This window comes from Lotus japonicus, chromosome 1 (genome assembly GCF_012489685.1).
Source record: "Lotus japonicus ecotype B-129 chromosome 1, LjGifu_v1.2".
NCBI lineage: Eukaryota > Viridiplantae > Streptophyta > Magnoliopsida > Fabales > Fabaceae > Lotus > Lotus japonicus.
This window is the reverse complement of record NC_080041.1, coordinates 77,889,739-77,911,454: the sequence shown is the minus strand read 5'-3', so window position 1 is coordinate 77,911,454 and position 21,716 is coordinate 77,889,739. Positions and strand designations below refer to the sequence as shown.

Below are 21,716 nucleotides of genomic sequence, written 5' to 3'. Positions count from 1 at the left end.
ATCCATCGCTCAACAAAGGAAGTCACGATGCTAAGGTCAACTGAGCCGCCACTAGTACAATACACAAGGTTTATTAACCCTGCATCCGCCACAAGTTTCTTCACATGTCTAGAGTAGAACTTTACAGGCTTGAAGTGTCTGCCATGATGATAGATCTTCAATGGGGCCCTACATTGGAAGCCATCTCAGATGTTTGACTTCCAGATGTCATGTGCTATGTGTTGTCCAAACTTAGGCAACAGAGACAAGTTAGGGACCTCCAGGATACTACACACACTCCGTTCCATCTCCATCCTTAGACTCTCCATCCTGCTCGCCATCAGGACCATCAACATCCTCAGACTCTCTATCCTGCTCATCATCAGGAACATCATCATAAGAACCCATCTCATTATCATTCTCATCCTCTGAACCAGCATAATCTCCATGAGCACTCTCAATATGAGCATTCACCGCTCCTAGTGTGGTGCATTAACAACAAACCCTCCTCAACTTCATCTCCCATACCCTGAGTCGCCTGACGATTTCGGCGAGCAGAAGCATGAGTTCTCGAACGGTCCCGTGGAGGATGAGGAGGTCGTGAAGCATCTCCCACAATGCGGGATGTTTGTTCTGTCCTCGCCATGCCTGTGTTAACAAAGCAAATCAATGTTATTTCTTTAATTACAAAACAAACCCAACAAATCCTACAAACTCTGTTACCACAATTTAGATCACGGACACTACCGCAATCATAATTGAGCAAACAACCACAATCAAAATCGAGGAAACATCCGCAATCAAAATTGCGGACACTACCGCAATCAGAATTGCGGACACTACCGCGATCATAATTGCAGGCACTTCCGCTATCAAAATTACGGGCACTATTAGTGGCATCACAGTAACGATAACAAGATTGTAAACCTACATAACTACCTCAAATCAGAGAGAGGATCAACAGGCATGCAGTTGGGATAAATAATGGCTCGAAAATTAGACAAGGAAAAGAAGAATGGGACTTACCAGAGAAATCAGGATTAGGTTTAGGTTTCCCTCCTGGCCTTCCCTCTTCATTCTTCTTCCTTTGCTTGTTCTTCCTCCTCCTTCGTTCTTCCCTTCTTTCTTTGCCCGAGAAAATGAAACGTGACTGAGAGAGGGAGATGGTGGGAAAAATGGAGCCGTTTGGACGAGAGAGGGAGAACGTCCGGTAGGTATCATGAATGAGAGAGGGATATGGTGGGGGAAGTAGGTTTTTTTTCTTTAATTGAATCAATATTTTTTTTTTAATTGGGGGTATAATTATATTTTTGCTCAAAAGGGGATGATGTGGATAGTAAAGGGGGATGGTACAAATAGTTTCAGCCAATATATGTTGGGGCTTGGGGTGATGTTGAGTTTTAATCGTGCATTCAATTACATCTCTTTATTTTTCAATTTAAATATGTTTCAAATTTCATTTTGACATGATAAATTAATGATTATAAATTTTCGATGTTAATAAAGTATTCTTTTAACATATAGACTTAAAACTAATTTCTTATTTTAGTTCAGCACACTAAATAGTTAGAGAATCATCAATAACTTTTTTTTATTCACAAGATATTAAAAATCGAACATTAAAATACTATCTCATCTCATTTGGTCAGTGATGAATTCTAAAACTCAACATACGACGAGGTTAGTTTACTAAAGGAAGGTGACGTACTCCTTAATCGTAGAGCTAACAAAGGGTCCTGCCTATAGCTTGTGGCTTTGTTAGTTGGCTTAATAGCTTGCTTGGTCCGATTGTTCATCTTGCTTTGCTGGTCCCGCTGCCCTTACCTACTCCAATCCAATCCCGAAACGAAAAGAGTAGCTCCCGTTCCCTATTCGTCCTGGTCCCTGTGAAAGGTCCAGTCGATGGGAAAGAATCCAAGTTTTAGTCTTATTACCGAGTGCGAGCTGCTTTCTGTGGAAGGTTCGATTACGGGAAGGAAATAGAGGTCACAAGGTAAGGGACCGCTTTCCTTTTATGCGTGGAAAATGAATCAAAGCAGTTCTCCCTCGACCTGCAGGTCTTCTAAATAAATGGTTCTTGTTTATGCTCTGGCAATCGGTTTAGAGAAAGCCTTCTTTCAGTTACCTATTGTGATCTCTTTTCGGGGGGCGAAGGTACTTTTATCGCCCCTCTCTTGCATTTTACTTTTTTGGAGTCGTTTTCTATAGTATATTTCTTTCAATGTTATAAATGATTAGCATCAGCAATGAGTGCATCTGCTAGGTTCCCATTCCTGCTCAACAACTTGAGAGCTCCGTTAGGGTGACTCGATAGCTAGATGAATAGCCTTTGGTCAATTCTTTTATTCAGAAAGTAGGCATTCAGCCTCTAAGTCAGCTTGCCTTTTGCCTTGTGGCTTGGATCGAAGGAGAAGGGGCGAAGCGAAGGGCTTTAGCGCCCTCCTAGCTTTAGGGGAAAGATCATAGATAGATTATCTGGAGAATGAGTTTTGGGAAAGAAAAGAAGATAGATGCCGGGTGTCTCATTCAAGCTTTAGGCTTGTTCGGAAAGTCCTATATTTCCAGCGCTTTCCTCGGGACCTATCTTTCGCCTAGGTGGAGAGGAGGCCTATTCGCAGCCTTTTATCCGATACAATACGCACCTTACCTGAAGATCAAATTCCCCCTGGCGAACTAACTCCTTCTACTTAAGGGGCAAAGAGAAGCGCTTTTGCTACTGAGAAAGCGAACGCGCGAAGGTTCAAGACTTAGCCGAGCGTTAGCGAAGCTAGATTCTCATAGCGAGGCGCTTCGAGTTAGCGAAGCGCTGTAGTAGCGCCGAAGCCCTATGTGCTATAATGCTGAGCCAAGGACGCTCCGCCTTATCTATAGAAGCAGTCAACTGACCATCTGCAGGATTATATCCACCTTGACTTCGAAGCGGTCCTGAGCGTCCAACTCGGTTCTTTCGCTCCTTGCTCGCGGAGCGGCATACCGAAAAAAGAAAGGATACCAATGAAGCCGACCATTAATGACTAGTTCGAACACCAGGAGCGGTCTGATCCCTGATTTGATCAAACAGACTGCTCTTAGAAAGATGAAAGAAAAGCAAACTCTCCAAATTGTTGACCAAGCAACACTAGCGGAACAATCTCTTCTTCTTACCAGCCGGATGGTGCGCAATGAAGACCAATCCGCGAGCTAAACTAGAACATCCAATAGCAGACAAGCTTGCATCTCCGTCTTGTCCCGAATGGAAAAAAAAATTCACACACATACATATATATTAAACTCTAAAATAAAATTATAAGACATATGGTGATCATTCAGCCGCAATACCTTTCTTTTTTTAGTTTATCTTAATTTTGAAAACTATATTTATTCATTCGAGCTTCCTCTAAGTTCTCGTTAAAAAAAATATTCCTCTAAGTTCATGCTCCACTAGCCGCATATTTCTTACCTCTCACGCTAGCGTTTTGTTTTGTCTTTTTATTTGGGGTTAATCATTAAATTGACCCCTATCTTTAACATTGCGCATTGCCATAACATTTAGAGTTTTTCCCCGTTGTACACATGGGTGGGAAGATAAGATATAGTATCATTATAGGTAATTTTCTGTTTGGAGAAAGTAATATATATGGCTTAAATTTGAATACAACTTAGGATAACCCAAACATAATTCCATAGCCTTTTCATTAACTTCAAATGCAATACACTTCAATTGGAGGTACCAAGACCACTCCATTACACATTAACATCTTACAAAAAGGTTCTCTAACTAATTGGCAAGTTAACCTCAACATCTCACAAAGCACCCTATTGTGACCATCAATGACAAAAAAGCAAATGCCAAGTTCTTTTGGACCCTCTCTGCATCCATCTTGTTCTTAATCTTCATCTTGTTTTTAAGATCTACAACCTATTGAAGAGAGTTGGAAGCATTGATAGTCTTAGAATTGGAAGTATCGGGTTCACCTTCTGCATCCCTAATATTTCCAGCTTCATCAATCCAAAAAAAGAAGTCACAAGTTCTTGGCAATTGAATTAAACAGATCAAGGTAAAAACACATGACAAAAGAAATTCAACTGATAATTCAAGAACATTAGACATTGATGAACTTACTTGCCAATTTCTGCACCTCAAAAACCTCCTACCTGGGTTGTCATCTGTCCCAGAAGTGTACAGTAAGAGAGGGAGACCACATTCACACTTTGTTCTAGGACCTGCAGACCTTGGACCTGCATACCTAGCACCAGACCTTTGACCAGCGGGTTGGAACCATCACTCCTCGACTGAACGCGAGACGATGAAGCAGAAGACCTATCCATACTCAAACCAGAACCTCAATTGCAGGAGAGGGAAGGAGAAACTCGATTGCAGGAAGGAAGGAGAAGAAGTAAGGTATCATGATTTTACAGGGGAGTTGGGTTTGGGGCCCCCCCTATGGGGCTCCGCGCCCCACTTAAAGTGGGGAAATTACGGAAAAACCCCCTTTACAAGAATACGGAATATTAAATTTCGTATTCAATACGGAATATAAAGTTCCGTATTATATTACTATGTAATCGACAAGGGTTTTTTCAAAACCCATTTCAGCGCTCCAAACCATTCCCAACCCTTGCTCTGCAATCTTCGAGACCGACGCTCTCCTTGCTTCAATCATCATCTGGACAGGGTACCATCGTCTCCATCATCAACCCCATTCTCCCCATTCATTGCATTGAACCTAGAGGTAAGTAAGTTTGGATTTCAACTTGAATTCACCATTTAACTTGAAATTATGGAATCTTTCAACCCTAGGATAGTCGATTTATGCTTAAGTAGATGTTAGGTTGGCTGAAATTGTATAAATTGGTCTTTGGGGCGAGTTCCAATCATGCAATGTCGTTAATGGAGTTCTGGTTCGATACGGAACATAATATTCCGTATTCAATATGAAACTTAATGTTCCGTATTGGATATGAAACTTAATGTTCCGTATTGGATATGAAACTTAATGTTCCGTATTTTGTGTCTGTTTAGAGTTATAAACTTAATTTATAAAATGTTTTTATAAAACTTAATATAATTAGCTTAGTTTATTTATAAAACCTAATCTAATTAGCTTAGTTAATTTATAAAATGTTTTTAATTTAGTTATAAACATCGTGAATTATTTAGTGATTTTATTTAGAGATTTAATTGAGAAATTTAGTAATTGAGCGAGTATAATTTATTCAGTGAATTTATTTAGAAAATGTTTGCTCTGAATATATAGTGAGAATGAAGAACAGAAAGAGGTCTCGAGCTAGTGAGGATGCGGGGCCTACAGAGGATAGACACCGGCGATTACATGCTTCTAGCCGGCGCGGCGATCATGCTGCGACCTCTCACGCGGTTGAGGCTTCAGCTCCAGCTCCAGTTGATTCTATGCAGTCGCCCATGGTAGAGGCTTCAGCTCCAGCTCCAGTTGAGCCTACTGATCGAGTTCCTACTCCGCCGTCTCCCATGGTTGAGGTACCTCGCCATGAGTCACCAGGCGAGGAGTCATCAGGCGAGTCGTCATCCGGCGATGAGTCATCCGGCGATGAGTCATCCGACGAGGAGTCATCCGGCGAGGAGGGGTCATATGACGAGGATAGTATTCCTCCTCCTGATGTTGATGCTGATGTCGTGCCAGAGGCACAGGGTGGCGAGGAGGACCTGATCCAGAGGTTGCCGCCGTTTCCGGGGGGGCCTGTTGATCTGTCGCTTCTCACGCATTATGCTGATCACAAGGCTCCCTGGACGTGGCATGCACTCCTACGCACAGACGAGCGGTATGTGGACCGTCGACACTTGAGGGTGGCCACAGCTGGGGGGAAGGTTTGGAACCTTGCTTGTGATGGTGATTCAGACAGTCACAGCTGGGGGGAATTTTATTTTTCATGCAATTGTGATTTTTTGTTCATGATATTTTATTTGTACACTCACATTTATGTACATTATTTTTGCAGACGGTTGTGCGTCGGGTCGTGGACTTGTTGGAGCAGTCACTGGAGGTGCCAGATGCTCTTGCAGTTGGCACGCATGCCCGATCCCTCACTGAGAGGGCGCTGGATCTTATTAGATCCAGCGCATTCTTCGGTACCCAGGGAGTAGCCTTTGCTGCTGTCCGAGGAGCTGGAGCTGCAGGAGGCAGAGGTCGTGGAGGTAGAGCGCGTGGAGGCAGAGCCCGTGGAGGCAGAGCCCGTGGAGAGGGTGCACCTGCAGAGGGCGCTCGTGGAGGTAGAGCTCGTGGACCTAGAGGTCGGAGGGGTGGCGGTAGGGGTGGCGGTAGGGGTCGGGGCGAGTGACTGTATATTTGTATATATTTTTTTGTGTACTTTTATATTATGACATGTGACGACATTGTATGGACTCTTTTTATATTAACCACGCTTTCTATTTCCACCTATTATGTTTAGACTCTTATAATGAAAAATAACCTGTATAACTACACCGTGAATAATGAAAGGCAAGATAAGTAACATAAGGCCCATCAATATACCAATGACCATCAAATTACTATTATTAAAAGCAGCAATGAACAACATAAGGGCAAGGCCCATAATGTGTTGAACAGTTTGATAGCATTTGGATGAGCCCAAAATACATCCCTAATGACTTCCGATCCAGGCTCATGTCTTTCAAAGTGGACGTACTTGTCACCGTCCAACTTCTTCAACAAGTGTTGCATTTCTGTCAATGACCCGCGGAGGGATTTTCTTAACCTCTTGCAAGCACCATAAATCTGAGATATGGTAGTCAAGTTTAAAGGATTGTTTTCCTTCAAAGTCAACAGCATCTTTCTCGGTGGAACCCAACTCTTTGACATTTTTTCCACTTGCTCCTTCTCTTCGGAATTTAGACGACCAACAAAATTGTGGCCAAGTAGTGACCTAGCTGGTTCATGGTTGTGTGTACCTTCCATCACCTTTAGCCGCCAATCTCTATCTATGCCATTTTTCATAGGTCGTCCTTTTAGTCTAAAAGGACATTCTGTCTTTTGTGTTCTCGTTCCTTCAACAAGGTCAGGGTCTCTGTAGGGAACATACTTACCATGCTTCTCGCACCCCAACATGACATAAGCTTTTCTGCTTCCATTCCCACCGCTATCTGACTTTGTGATCAACACAACATATCCATTTTCAATCGCAATTCCATGAACCCAATTGATAAGATCATCACGGGTAGGGAAAATCTGTTCAATGATGCATACCCAACACACAAACAAGGCATAAACAAGGGTGATCAAGACATAATAAGAATTGATATATTACACTTTCAAAACAATGCAAAAATCTGTTCAAAGAATACCTGATCAGTTGTAAATAAATGCGAGACATCTATACTTATACACGGGGGTACAAATGCTGGTGGTGTCACCTCTTCAGGTTGAGCATTGTTCAATCCAACTTCAATCAATTGGGATTCATGAAATAAAAATGATTCTGTCATCCCTGGAAGAGAATACGGAACTTTATTATCCATATTGCATACGGAACTTTATAATTCGTATTGAATACGGAAATTTATAATTCGTATTGAATACGGTATATTAATTTTCGTATAGACTCCGAAACTTTATATTCCGTATTTTAACACATCTCAGAATTCAGAAAATCATCATTCTAACTACTTAATCTACTTAATCTAACTACTTAATCTAACAACTTCAACTACTTAAACTAACAACATACAACAAACAACTAACAACACTTACCTCAAATGCTATCTTTTTGCATCCAATGGTGGAGAGCTTGCTAATGAAGGAGTTGGTGGTGGTGGTAGGAAGAATGGAAGTGAGGATGAAAGTGAGGTAGGAGAGGGTGAGAGAGAGGGTGGTCTGGAGGCATTGAGGGGGTTAAGGGGGCTGGTGAGGGGTTGGTGACGGAGGAGTAATGGTGGAGGGGTTGGTGGAGGGAGGAGTAATGGTGGAAAAGGTGATGACTGTCAGAGTTATAATACGGAAGTTTAACTTCCGTATTCTATTTTATTGAATACGGAAGTTTAAGTTCCGTAGGGCATTTATGGGTTAAAAAAAAAAGAGGTGGGGCGCGGAGCCCCATAGGGGGGCCCCAAACCCAACTCCCATTTTACAGGGGAAGGAGAACATACGCTTACGAGATTGGTTCTTGAGTTTCTAATTGAGTTTTCTAATTTGGGGAAAAAAGGGTTTGGTTTTTGGGTTGGGAGGGGATCTGATGTGTTTAATGAATTAAGGATTTGATTTTGGGTTTTAGTTTGATTTGGGGTAGGATTTAGTATTAAAGGTTTCTTTGGGGTAAAAAAATAAAAGGTTTTTCAAATTAAAAAAATTAAATGCCACGTATTGACTCATTAATCTAGCCATACGTCAACGTCAGTGATAAGTGCCAGGTTTACGTATATTCTGATATCTTTTTTCGGCACTTATTTGACTTGTATGCTTGAATTAGTAATCGTTTCATCTCCCAATCGATTAATTTGATATACATAGTTTTAGGATATATATTATATAAAAATCATATTTAATCCCATAATTTTGATGTAGGATGGAAGCTTAAAGAAAATCAAGGAAATTCAAGTCATTTCACTAGGGGGATCATGTAGAAAATGAAGATTCAAGGAAGAGGGCAAGTTTTGGCAAGAAAAAGGGACTTTGAAGATGTACAGGGCGCCCAACGGGTTGCAGAGGCCGCCCAGCGCCCATGGCGGTTCCAGAAACCTTCCTTTGAAGTAATTGGCCGCTCAGTAGCCAAAAAGGGGTGCTCAACGCTCTGGCACTCGACAACACACTATAAAAATGTCATTTTCATATTTAGACAGAAATAACTTTATCAGAACTTCGACCCATCAAAAAGAAACACTAGAGAAACAAGGAGAGAGGATTAGGAGGCTAGAAAAGAGGCTTGGGCATCGGATTCGGCGGCGAGACATCGCGACAGTTTCGATTCGTCTCATTCTTCTTCTCTATTTGTAAAGCTATCCATGAAAATGGATAACTAATCTCTCTTTTGTTGGGATTTGATGTAGTTGTATGATACTTATGCTCTCTATGTGATTCTCTTTTATATAAAGCATGTTTCTTGTTTATGGTTTAATGGTTTTCTCTTGATCTTCATGCTATATCTTAGATTGATCACCTAGGATATTTTGCTTGATTCAACTTGTGAGAGAAAGCTACAACGTTTTGAGTCCGAACTAGAGTTAATCACCTAATAATCCTAATTGCTAGACATAGAGTTAGGTATGTTAATCAGTTAAACACCTAAACTTCATGATAACTATCTTTCTTAATCATGTGAGACATCAATGGTTAGAATTAGATAGTTATTGTTATCCACTCATGCGAGACATCGATGAAGTAGGGTTGAACTGGTCTAGATGAATCATATTCTTAGGCTTGGTTTGTATTTGAATCACTAGAACGTACAAAGGTCATTCAATGAAATCTAATTCCAACAATTCCTCATACTTATTGTTTCTCCGTTAGTTTATTTTCTTTTCATTTATTTTCATGCTCTTAAACAAACAATCAAACTATTGTGCAACCATCATTTAAGATTGACAACTATTGAATGACATAAGTATTACACATCTCTGTGGATACGACAAAACCCTTTATTATACTATAATTGAGTCTTAAGATATTCAAACGTAGAGTGGTAAAAAATCTTTCATCAGTCAGCACCGGGGAGCCAGTCATCAAGCTTGCCTGAGCTCTGCCCTCCGGTGAGGACTCAACACAAACATGCTGCAATCGGAGGGATCATATGCACAATTTTATCCCGGGAGGGACCAATCTCAAACGGCCTTACAAAGACAGGGACCAATTTGATGATTAGCCCTTTTATTTTTACCAATTGTCGTTTAAGTGATGTTTTGGGTTTCATAATGCCCTTTGGTCGAGCTTAGTGAATTGTTTTAGCTATCATTATTTCACACATTTTTTAGTCTCAAGGGGATTAGCTTCATAGCTACCGTCAACTTTGAAGATACCTTTAAAAAACTGAATAAATAAATAATCCACAAAATCCAAATGAGGTTGTCTTGGGGATTAAAATCTTATGTTTCATCTCTCTATCAACAACCTCTATCCCACCAATTATAGAGTGACATGTCATTAAGAAATTTAAACTCATTTTTCCATCAAAATTAATTGGGGTTAACACCATTAGACATCGTGAGTTGGTAACCATCTCTCATTCTGATTCTCATTCCCGTTTCTGTTCCTATTACCTCATCTTCTCCATTATCGATCAATCGCAACCAACTGCATTGACCCAAATGGCACCACCACCTGCACACGCACCTCCTTCTCCAACACCCATGATCATTCACTTTCCTCGTCAAATACCTTCTTTCGACAACTCCGTCTCCACCACCTGAAGGGAGCTTCAATGGAACAAGTTGGAGACTTCGTTTGATCGACAAAAGCAAGTACTTGATCAAAGTGTTAAGATATTGAAGTGGAAGATTCAGGCGGAGATGTTGAGGGCAGAGTGTAACTTGTTGAGTCGGTTTTGCTCGATTGACAACTTGTGCTCCCTTTCTACCAAAAGTTTCTCAACCACATTGTCACTCAAAGCTCAAAGTCGATGTCCATCGGGTCGATCTCTAACTTTGGTGCTCAATCTCAAACACCGGTGCTCGGTCTTATCTATGGTAATGTTTGGCCCGATCACGATTATGCCAAAAATGTGAAATAGCATTTAGATAAGGCCCTAATATATGGGGGCTCCTAAGTCAAATAACTTGGTTCTTAGACTTAATGGACATGGGATTGTCATGGAGATAGGGGAACAAGGACGAACACCTCATAAGCATATTGAATGCGGAGAGGGTCCCTTGTGTAGGTATTTGGGACACAGGGGGAGTCCAAATCACCAATGAGAATCAGACATCATGTCTTAACCCAAAATCTTAAGGCATTGGTTTTACGAGTCATATCGCTTATTAAGTTTTCACCTCACTTATTATTAACCAATGCGGGACTCCAAACTCACACTTGAATGCTCAACACATTCTCCCCCTTTTTTTGCTACATCGGAAAATAACACATTCTTCCCCTTAAGTGTGAGTCATCGCCACATTACTATGTTCCACTTCCCCCTCAGCAGAAGCTATTCACACTTGTTGGGAAGACAAGGAGCCCATGAGCCAACATAGAATTTTAGGTAAAATTTACCCAAAATCTTAAAATTTAATTTTAGGTAAACAAGTGGTGTTCAAATCTCTTATTGGTCTTCGATGTTGTCCATTTGGTGTTTTGGACCCGTCTCCTCAAAAATTGGTTCATGATCTCTTCCCTTTTAATTTATTTGGAATGTGTTAATTATGATTAGGATGTTTATGATTTTTGGCTAAACAATTTGCTTAAGATTATGATATAATTGGTGATTTGAAACTCGATCAGTTTTGTTGTTTTATATATTTAGTATCATCACTAATTGGTATTTTCTCTTTATTTTTATTCAATTTATTCTATATTTCAGACTGGTCGCTGGTAGTGATTAGTTTGCTCTTAGTGAAAAGGTTAATTTAATGGAACCGATAGTGATCGAGTAGATAGGAAGGTCACTCTTAACTCACCTTTGATGTGGGTGTTAGGACTAGACTTTCTAATATTTCTGATTCATATAGGATGCAGCGCGCAGACTGTAGCAGACCATGCATGATACATTCCCTCTCCTTGTTAATTTGTTTTCTTTTAATTTCCGCATGCTTGAAACCAACCTTTTCTAAGCAAACACTTGATTCTCCTAGACAATATAATGAATAATATCTTAAAATTAAATATTTATGTCGATTGTTGTTGTACGATAATTGTGATTTATTCATATATTACTTTTGTAATAGATGAAACTTACTCTTTGCATGTGAATTTAAAATGTAATTTTTTTCTATTTCTCTTTACATTTCTTATCATATCATTTATTAATTATATCACTAATTTTCCTATCTTCACTTGTCATGCATGATTAATTATTTTTATCTCTGGGTTTTATAATTTTTTTCATTTTGAAACAATCAATAATATATACAAAAAGGGTAAAAGTAATTTAATTATAAAACTCCTTTTATCCTCTGGTGAACCAACAAGCAAATAACCCTCCACTCTCATTACTCTCTTAAACAAACGAGATAGCTAATTAAAAACTTTCTCATTCTCCCTTCTCCTCTCTTTTGAACCAAAGAGACCCTAATAAACATGAAGCAATTGTTTCTCTACACTACTCTTATCTTCTTCTACTGTTTTTCTTTTTTCGGTTCAGAATTACCCACTCTGTTTAGTACGTATGGAGCACTAACAAAATGAGGATTGGTAAGCCTAGCATTTATGGTAATGAGGATTGCCCACTCTGTTTGGACCACAAACTAAGAATACAACGAAAGACGTGGCTATGGTTTGATAGAAATGTCCTCGTAGTCGTATGAAACTTCGTTTCCTACTTTCATTTCAGCAGTTTTTTTTTTGTGAAACACATTTCAGCAGTTCACTTCAACGTGATTCACACATTCACTCCAATAATAAGTCTAGCGTCACGTTATCGGTGACCTCTAATATACACCACTTTTAGAGTGTTGCAATTTTACACCACTTTTTTTAACCTATTATAACAGGTCAACACATCTTTTTTTTAAAGAAATTTAATACATAACAAATTTTTAATTATATTTTTTTTAAAAAAATTAATGTGTTAACCTGTTATAACCGGTCAAAGTAAGTGGTGTAAAATTGTACCACTTTTAAAGTGGTGCATATTAGGGAGACCCCACATTATTATCAATATCATTTTATCATGCGGACCGGATAGATTGAAAAAATGTACCGTTTTCCTTGGATACATAAATCTTCAATTAAAATATGCTATCTTAGCTGATGATTAATTTAAATGATTCATATTTCATTAATTCTTCATAAGCACAATCTGGAGTTTGAGTTTTTCATGAGAAAAATTCAGGAGTGCTAGCCCCAATGTGAGTGTTCTTGCCTTAAACAGAATATCTCCGATTGTTATGTATAGTTAGTTATTTATATTTTTATCCGCCCCTTTGTTATGCTTTTTGGGCTTTCCTTGGGCTGTGAAAGGGTTGTACGTCCATCAGCCGGTTTCAGTCGAACTCGGGACAAAATAGTCAGTTTATTGGGTGAGAAACATCAAAACGCCAGACCTGCCACCGATCGATTTGTGGCTACGGGTTGTTCATGTTCGATTTGCACGGGTTACGGTTTGGTCGGGTGGGTTCATACAATTGTTAATCCATAAAAATTTTATAAAAAAAAAGAAGAAGACGACACTACAAAGTTGGCTCCCCCTTAACGATGCTCGACAGTGGCATATAATGAAACTCATCTACTTGGATAGATGTCACTCATCCGAATGATGGAACTTAGACAAGACCATACTAGCCTTCACCCATTCAAATTTATGATTGTTAAAGAGAAGTGAAAAGTTAGAGGGAGGAGGCAAGTCAGACAACAAAGTTAACAGTGGAGTAATGTGAAGTTGTGAACCATTTAGGTGGGAGGGAAGAGATGTCAATTGGTCGGACTCGGGCTATAATAGTCGGTTTTATCGGGTTAAAAACATCAAAACACTAGATCCGCCACCGACCGATTAGTAACTACGGGTTGTTTGGAGTCGGTTTCTCGGGTTACGGTTTTATCGAGTGAATCGAGTTTTGGTAGGTAGTGATATTTTGGACAACCTACTTAATGCTCCTCACCCGAGGATCTAACTTGTTTTCTTAGTAGCTTTAGAAAGGAAAACGCTAGCTCATCGATTAGTTCACTTGCTTGCCTCTGTCGTATTTAGTCTTCACCCGATGATCTCACTTGTTTGAGTAAACTCATTTCTAAATTAAGGAAACCGATACCAAATCTCATATCAAAAGCAAAAACCGACAAGATGTGATTAATTGATATAATGTGATTGAAAAATGGAATAGAAATAGAAGAATGGAAAATGATATGTTCACACCTCATTTTTAATACACCTCACTTCCACCTATTTTTATTTTCTCTTTCATTCTATCATCTATCATTGCTTCTAATTTTTTTTATCATTTATCACATCTCATACTTTCTCTTTCTTACTTTTTCTTTTCTTTCTATTTATTTTCTTCTTCCACCTCTCTCCACCTCAAAGAGAGGTGTGAAGATAACATTATTCAGAGAAGAATAGAGGTGTTGAAAGCAAAATAATAGAGAAAAATGAGTGTATAGTGATCTTCTTTTGTTCAACAAATCAAACCATTACTTATTTCACGTGGGATTTGCGAGGAAAATAACCGTGAAAAATGTTTTTTTAGATGAAAGCATGAAACAAAAAAAGGAGAACACGGAATTTCCTTTTTAATAAGTAGCTATTTTTGTTTCTGGTCCACAAGTACTAGGTTATATGTCACATCTATATATATGGGTTATGATTAAACGCATAGAAGCACGAAAGCAAAAAAAAAGCCAGAGAAAGAGTGAAGCAAATACAATAACGAGAATGGAAGTTACACAGGTTCTACACATGAATGGAGGCGTTGGAGAAGCAAGTTATGCAAACAACTCCTTAGTTCAGGTATATATGTTAATCAAATAATGATATAAGCATATTACGTAATGTTTTTGGGTTCATAAGCATGTTACCCATAATCACTTATTTGATGGTACGTAATGTGCTTAGCTGAAATTATTAAAGTAAAATCAACATGTATTAGATTTAGAGCATGTTTGATTTCATATTAGTTGAAAGTGTTAGAATTGATTTTCCACTTTCACAATTGATTCTACCTCCAAATCAATTATGGATAAAATTACAAATTCTAACTTTTGTGTGTACATGCATGTCAATTGTAAGATGGGGCTCTCTAGCGTCCATCACCCGATGTGGTTTATGTAAATTCTGCCATAAATTGCTGTGAATTAGTTGTGAGAATAACAAATTTATAATTATTTAACAACTAATTGATACCTATTTTATAACTATTTTTTGAAGTTACAAACCTTATCTCATATGATTACAATTTTTGTATTTATAAACTATAAGCGGTATACTAATACACCACCCAAACATGTGGTGGACATTATACAAAGCCATCCAAAATAAATCATTTTCCTTTTAACTCATATTTATGATAATCAATTTTATCAAAAACTAATTCTTTCATGGACCAATTATGATCATAATGACAACACTTATTCAAAGCATTTATTAAGTAATTGTTCTCAATTAATTTGATGTCATTGGTCATACAGCAAAAGGTGATTTCTTTGACAAAGCCTATAAGAGAAGAAGCTATAACCAGCCTTTATCGTAGCACATTCCCAAGAAGCCTTGCAATTGCAGACATGGGTTGTTCTTCAGGACCAAACACTCTGTTTGTGGTTTCAGAAACTATCAAGGTTGTGGAAAAGCTTTGCCAAGAGCTGAACCTTAAATCTCCGGAATACAAGGTGTTTTTGAATGATCTTCCTGGAAATGATTTCAACAACATCTTTAAGTCCCTTGACAACTTCAAAGAGAAACTAAGTGATGAAGTGGAATCTAGGATAATTGGTCCATGCTACTTCTATGGGGTTCCTGGTTCTTTCTATGGCAGGGTTTTTCCTAATCAAAGTCTGCATTTTGTCCATTCCTCTTACAGCCTTCATTGGCTATCTAAGGTATGTCTAATCTATAGAGGAATTGTATATTATGAGAAGATGAGCGCACACATTCTTTTAAAGACACACTCCAACACATTTATTGTGATTGGTTTATTATTTGAAAAATTCAACACATTTATCTCACTTCTAAAACAATTTGTTGACTTTTCAATAAATAAACCAATCGTAAGAAGTGTGTTGGAGTGTATTCTTAAAAGAGTGTGTTACTATAACATTTCTCATAATGAGAAATGTGGTGTTATATGATAATGATAGAAATAAATAATAACCGTTAGATCTAATCATGATTAATATCATGATCAAAAGTTAACTAATGGTTACATGATCACTTAAAATTTTTATGTGACTTTGACTTAGTATTTTAATCTTAATTAGTTAATATTAGATCTAACGATCATAATTTATTTCTACCATTATACTTATAGAGCACATTTTTTTCATAAGATTCATCTCCTAAATTCACAATTAGTAATAATTGAATGTAAATAATTTATGTTCTATGAATTAGGTTCCTGAGGCAGTAGACAACAATAAGGGCAATATTTACATATCCAGCACAAGCCCCTCAAATGTTGTAAAGGCTTACTACAAGCAGTTCCAAGGAGATTTCTCTGTTTTTCTCAAGTGCCGTGCCGAGGAACTAGTTGAAGGGGGTCATATGGTCCTAACATTCTTGGGAAGAAGGAGTGACAATCCATGTAGCAAAGAGTGTTGCTACATTTGGGAACTTTTGGCTACAGCTCTTAATGATATGGTCATGCAGGTAGATCCCAAATAATTGGAACAAATTTACTACAGCCGTTGGTTCCTACAGTCAAGTTTTGTATTTTCAAAAGTTTTTATGAATTTTAGATTTATGTTTATTTTTATTCACAATCTATTGTTAGAGAAATAATATATAATCATTCATGTGACCCTTACGCAACAACTTATGTTTTTGGGATAATTAGTTGTTTGACATGATATCAGAGTCTCTATGACCAAGCGTCCAGAGTTCGATTCTTGCCGCATCTAATTCTTATAATAAAAAGTTGAATTTAAGAACATAGGTGGGCTGTGCATTTATCCACGCTTCAAGCTCAAAGGGCTTTTGCGTGAAGGGGCGTGTTAGAGAAAAATAAAAAATCATTCATGTGGTCATTACCCAGCTGCTTAAGCTTTTGGGATAATTTGTTGCTTGACACCCAGTACCTGATATGAACTAATCTGAATATTATCTGTTCGGTTCAGATTCGGTTTCGAAAAAAAAAACTGTGAAATTCAATCCAAACCAACCCTAACACTATTAATTGGTTCAGATTCAGATTTGATAAGGAACTGATCCAAACTGAGACGTATGTGCACCAGTACTAAACAAACTAGCTGGTAGTATATACCTTTTAATATATAAATAAATTTGACAAGATTAATCTGAATAACATTTTTATATGCTATAGGGAATTATAAAGGAAGACCAAGTGACTACTTTCAACATCCCTCTTTATACTCCATCTTCATTAGAAGTGAAATTGGAAGTTCTTAAAGAAGGATCATTCGCCATCAATCGCTTGGAGGTGTCAGAAGTGAATTGGAACGCTATGGATGAACGGAATGCCTTTGAATTTGAATCTGAAATGAATGAATCACTGAGTGATGCTGGATACAATGTTGCTCAGTCTGTGAGGGCTGTGGCTGAACCTATGCTTGTTAATCACTTTGGTGAAGCTATCATTGAAAATGTTTTTAGTCGCTACCAAGAAATCTTGGATGATAGGATGTCTAAGGAGAAAACTAAATTTGTCAATGTTACTATATTGTTGACAAGGAAAGGATGAGGAGAAGAAGCCTGCGCAATCTATGATTCATATTTGTGGTTTTGTCATAAAGATTTTCTTAATTGTTGTGTTGGTTTGTTTGGTTTAACTTTAGATTGTAATCAGGCAGGAAATCTTATGCTAAGGAAAAATAAAGACAAAACTAGGAGTATTTTGTTGGGTCATGGCTAGTGATATTTGTTTTCAATTGTGTAATGAAATTATTTAAGTGTGGATTATATATGATAATTGTTCTATTACTTCATAGGTTTGGGTAATGGAATGGAAATATGAAATCATAAGGGTAGAAAAAAAATGTTGCCAAAGGCATCATGTTTTGCAACAAATACAATATTAGATGAAATCCCCCAAAAGAAAAGAAGCCCCAATATGTCTCGGACAAATTACAATGCTTTCTTTTAGCTAGAAACAATATGCTACTGCTACTATTCTTCCTTTTATCTTCTTAATAGATCATAATAAATCTCTGGCTTTCTGTAGTCCGACATGCAGATAGGTTGATATCACAAATATACCACAACTTGTTAAGAACTTTGCAAAATCACTAGTTATAATATTGGAGAAATTTGGGAACTGAATTAGCACAATCGAAAGTATGGAAACCAAAATCGGATAATAGTAAAAATAGGAGACCAAAAGCATAATTAAATGAAAATTATTCGATTGATAATAGAAATTGATCAACAATGTAGAAGCAGCTATTATATAAAGGGAGGAATTTTACCTGCATTGCATATGCCAAGTGGATCAATGTTGCTTCAGACCAATAGGCAAACCCAATTTATCACACCCAACCTGTGAAGTGTGAAACACACATGTAAATAGCATCTAAAGTGTTGTGTAAATTAACATATGGTGTAACTGAGAAAATTTGAATATAACTCCACATGAATGGTGACAGTAGGAAGTCCTAGGAAGTTTCCTGCTATGAAGTAACGAACGAGCGCAGCTGAAATGATACCAACAACTTTAGAAACAAAATAAAAATGCAGAGTTCAATACTACAATAATGTCATTAACCAAATGATTTTCTCATGTACCTCCATTGACATAGTTAAGTTCACCGGTCTCCAAGGCATCTTCTTGAATTGGATATGCAGTCACACTGTCACAAATATCATAAATGTGTCACCTTAGACCATTTACAATGGTTTTCAACACTCAACACCACTTTTTCTTTTTCCAACACTCCACATCATCTTCTCTCTCCAATTCAACACTCATTCAACTTTTACCTACTCCAATGGTTTTTCATTCAACACCTTACCGCACCACTTTTTTATTTCATATTTTTATTCCAAGCCACTTTCTCTCTCCCCCAGCGACCAACCAAAACGTGCCACGCGTTCCCACCATCATTTGTTGCGCTGCCACTTTCTCTCTCCTCCCTTTTCAGATTCAACTATGTTGAGAAAACTCAACACCTCTCTCCTATCTCCTCAACTTCAACACAACACTCAACACCAGTACACCACTCATTTAACTCTCAACTACCTTCTCAACATCACCATTGCACATGGTCTTAGACCATTTACAATGGTTTTCAACACTCAACACCACTTTTTCTTTTCCCAACACTCCACATCATCTTTTCTCTCCAATTCAACACTCATTCAACTTTTACCTACTCCAATGGTTTTTCATTCAACATCCTACCCCACCACTTTTTTATTTCATATTTTTATTCCAAGCCAATTTCTCTCTCCTCCAGCGACCAACCAAAACGTGTCACGCGTTCTCACCATCATTTGCTGCCACTTTCTCTCTCCTGCTGCCACTTTCTCTCTCCTCCCTTTTCAGATTCAACTATGTTGAGAAAACTCAACACCTCTCTCCTCTCTCCTCAACTTCAACACAACACTCAACACCACTACACCACTCATTCAACTCTCAACTACCCTCTCAACATCACCATTGCACATGGTCTTAGAGCAAACTGCTATAGCTTCAAGAAAACCATTTTGTGAAGTTTGAGAAAACTTGACAAACCCTATTGTTGGTGAAGAAGTTATGTTACCAACAACCATGCTCCACCATGTATCTCTCTATCTTGTGTTCATGTCAAATCACCGGGAGGCTAGGGTTCTGCCTCTTCCTCTCTCCGTCTTTCCATCACCTCAAAAATGGAATTAATAATTTATTTGTTTTATTCTGTTTTTTCCCATACCTCAAAGGTTCAAATGGTTTTCAATCTTTAGACAATTCTTAAGTCCATTAATAAATGTTGTGGTCGGATTTGATCAAATTATGATCAGCATTTACATACAACCAGTCATAATGCATTTATTTTTTCAGAATTGTTATTCAGACCCCCCCCCACAGCTATTTAGACCTCTGAAAAAGTGCAAAATTACTTAAATATCCTTAATGAAAAAAATATAAAAAAACCCCACCCCTCCTCAAATTCTCTCTCCTTACCTCTTTCCTCTTACTCTCACCCACCACCACACACCACCACCACCACCCACAACTACCGCCACCCCTATGGTCGCCGCCACCACTGCCGCCGCCACCACCACCACAAGCTCCATCTTATGTCGTTTTTGAAAATTTTCAATTGTAGGGAGTTGTTACTGTCGTTTTTAATTTTTTTTTCTGCAAATAAACGCACTTTAGAAGTGCGTTACGCATGCACTTTTAAAGGGCGAATTGCTGTAAATTTGTACATAACTGATGTCAGATGATTTTTAAAAATTATGAGACTCCACAGTAAATCAAGTTAGAATATTTGGAGATTTATGGTGGAATAAAAAATGTTTGAAATTCAAAATAAAATACCAGATGAAGGGATTTGGCTAAATTACACAAATCTTAGCACCTTCAAATATGATCGTTTGATTTTTCTCTTCAACTTTGCAGTTTGTCGCCTGAGCATCCGACACCAAAAACTGTCCACTTTTTCAAACCGCACTCCTCCTGATTCTAAAGAGACTACTATAAGGTGGCAGAATTTGGAGATTCTGACTGCATATTTGAGCTCAGAATGGTCTTATTACCTTAATCAAGAAGTGTCAGTTCCAAATTTCTTCCAGAAATTAAACAGGAAAAAAAAAAGAAATCAGTGCGTTTCGCTCGCACTGTGAAAGTGCGACCAAAACGCACGTTGAAAGTGCGTGATGGACGCACCTTCCAAGTGCGTGATGGACGCACTTTCCAAGTGGGGTTTGGTCGCACTTTCACAGTGCGTACGAAATTTTTTTCATAAAGGGTTTTTTTTCGGATTTTACGAATTTAATAGGGTCTGAATAGCTGTGGGGGGGTCTGAATAACAATTCACCATTCCAAAACCCCCCATTAACTACCCACTACTTCCCTCTTCTTTCCCATTTCATTTCAACAAATCCCTCCATCAAAACATCCCCAAACCCCCCAAACCCTCCATTTCAATCTACATTCATCATCATCCTCTGCATCCTCTGCTTCCTCATCATCATTTTTCTGGGACTTATTTAGATTAAAAAAGAAATTCAGGGATCCCAAATTGGAATTTTTTTAGGGACTTATTTTCATACACCATACAATTTCAGGGACCTCCAGAGTATTTAAGCCTTAAAAAAATTATGCGCTAAAAAAGTATGAAGTCATGGCAATTGTTACAGTAGGTAATTAAATAAAGACTGTACTGGTACAATTCAAAATAGAGGTGATATATATCCAAGACAAGTGGTGATCACTTATTTTGTTTTTGGTACATAATGGGAAAGAAAACAGAAACAAGACAGAAAAAGATTAGGCTAAAAAACAGTTTTGGCCCCTAATGTTTCAATTTTGTGCAGATTACACCCCTACTCTTTTTTTGTCGTTGAAACTACCCTCCATGTTATCAAAAGGTCCACCGGTTACCCTTCTGTTAGTCTGACGTTAATTCACTAACGGAGAAGCTGACCTGGTCTTTTATTTTTATTTTTATGTAATGCCAGGTGGATTAAAAGAATAAAAACAACAAAAAAAAATTAAAAGAGGGACCACACGCCAGTCACGTGATCTGATGGGGGACTTAAACACCTTTTGGGGATTTAGGGTTTCCCAAATCCCTAGTCGACGACGAAATCGAAGAAAATAGAAAGGGGGAGAGAAAGAAGAAGGAGAACGAGCGCTTGTCATCCCTGAAGCTTTGTGAGTGCCATCGGTGGTCCCAAATCGTCTTTCAACCCGACATTGTCACATGGCTGGTTGTGTGTCTCCAAAATGTGGTGGTCGAGGACGAGGACGTAAAGGAAGGGGGAGCCCGAGGCAGAAGAAGGGGAAGAATGTGGTCCCTGAGCAAGGCACATGCGAAAAGCCAACATATGACCCT

The 21,716-nt window shown here is 38.3% G+C and overlaps 3 protein-coding genes and 1 pseudogene across 3 annotated transcripts; 2 read left to right on the top strand and 2 right to left on the bottom strand.

The window, feature by feature from the left end:
- Nucleotides 1-4,539: 4,539 nt before the first annotated feature.
- LOC130747248 (uncharacterized) lies at nucleotides 4,540-6,026 on the top strand. The gene is made up of 3 exons (XM_057600122.1): nucleotides 4,540-4,691; nucleotides 5,217-5,837; nucleotides 5,935-6,026. The coding sequence occupies exons 2-3, from the start codon at nucleotides 5,222-5,224 to the stop codon at nucleotides 6,024-6,026; spliced, it is 708 nt and encodes a 235-aa protein (XP_057456105.1). The 5' UTR covers nucleotides 4,540-4,691; nucleotides 5,217-5,221.
- Nucleotides 6,027-6,476: 450 nt separating this feature from the next.
- Nucleotides 6,477-7,711, bottom strand: LOC130747239 (uncharacterized). The gene is made up of 2 exons (XM_057600111.1): nucleotides 7,277-7,711; nucleotides 6,477-7,160 (listed from the first exon to the last, which is right to left on the bottom strand). The coding sequence occupies exons 1-2, from the start codon at nucleotides 7,448-7,450 to the stop codon at nucleotides 6,477-6,479; spliced, it is 858 nt and encodes a 285-aa protein (XP_057456094.1). The 5' UTR covers nucleotides 7,451-7,711.
- A 6,696-nt stretch (nucleotides 7,712-14,407) lies between these two features.
- On the top strand, nucleotides 14,408-17,696 carry LOC130714536 (S-adenosyl-L-methionine:benzoic acid/salicylic acid carboxyl methyltransferase 3-like). The gene is made up of 4 exons (XM_057564447.1): nucleotides 14,408-14,517; nucleotides 15,195-15,602; nucleotides 16,114-16,368; nucleotides 17,042-17,696. Exons 1-4 carry the CDS (start codon nucleotides 14,443-14,445, stop codon nucleotides 17,417-17,419), a joined length of 1,116 nt encoding a protein of 371 aa, XP_057420430.1. The 5' UTR covers nucleotides 14,408-14,442; the 3' UTR covers nucleotides 17,420-17,696.
- Nucleotides 17,697-17,856: 160 nt separating this feature from the next.
- LOC130747228 (fatty acid amide hydrolase-like) lies at nucleotides 17,857-18,930 on the bottom strand (annotated as a pseudogene).
- Nucleotides 18,931-21,716: the final 2,786 nt, after the last annotated feature.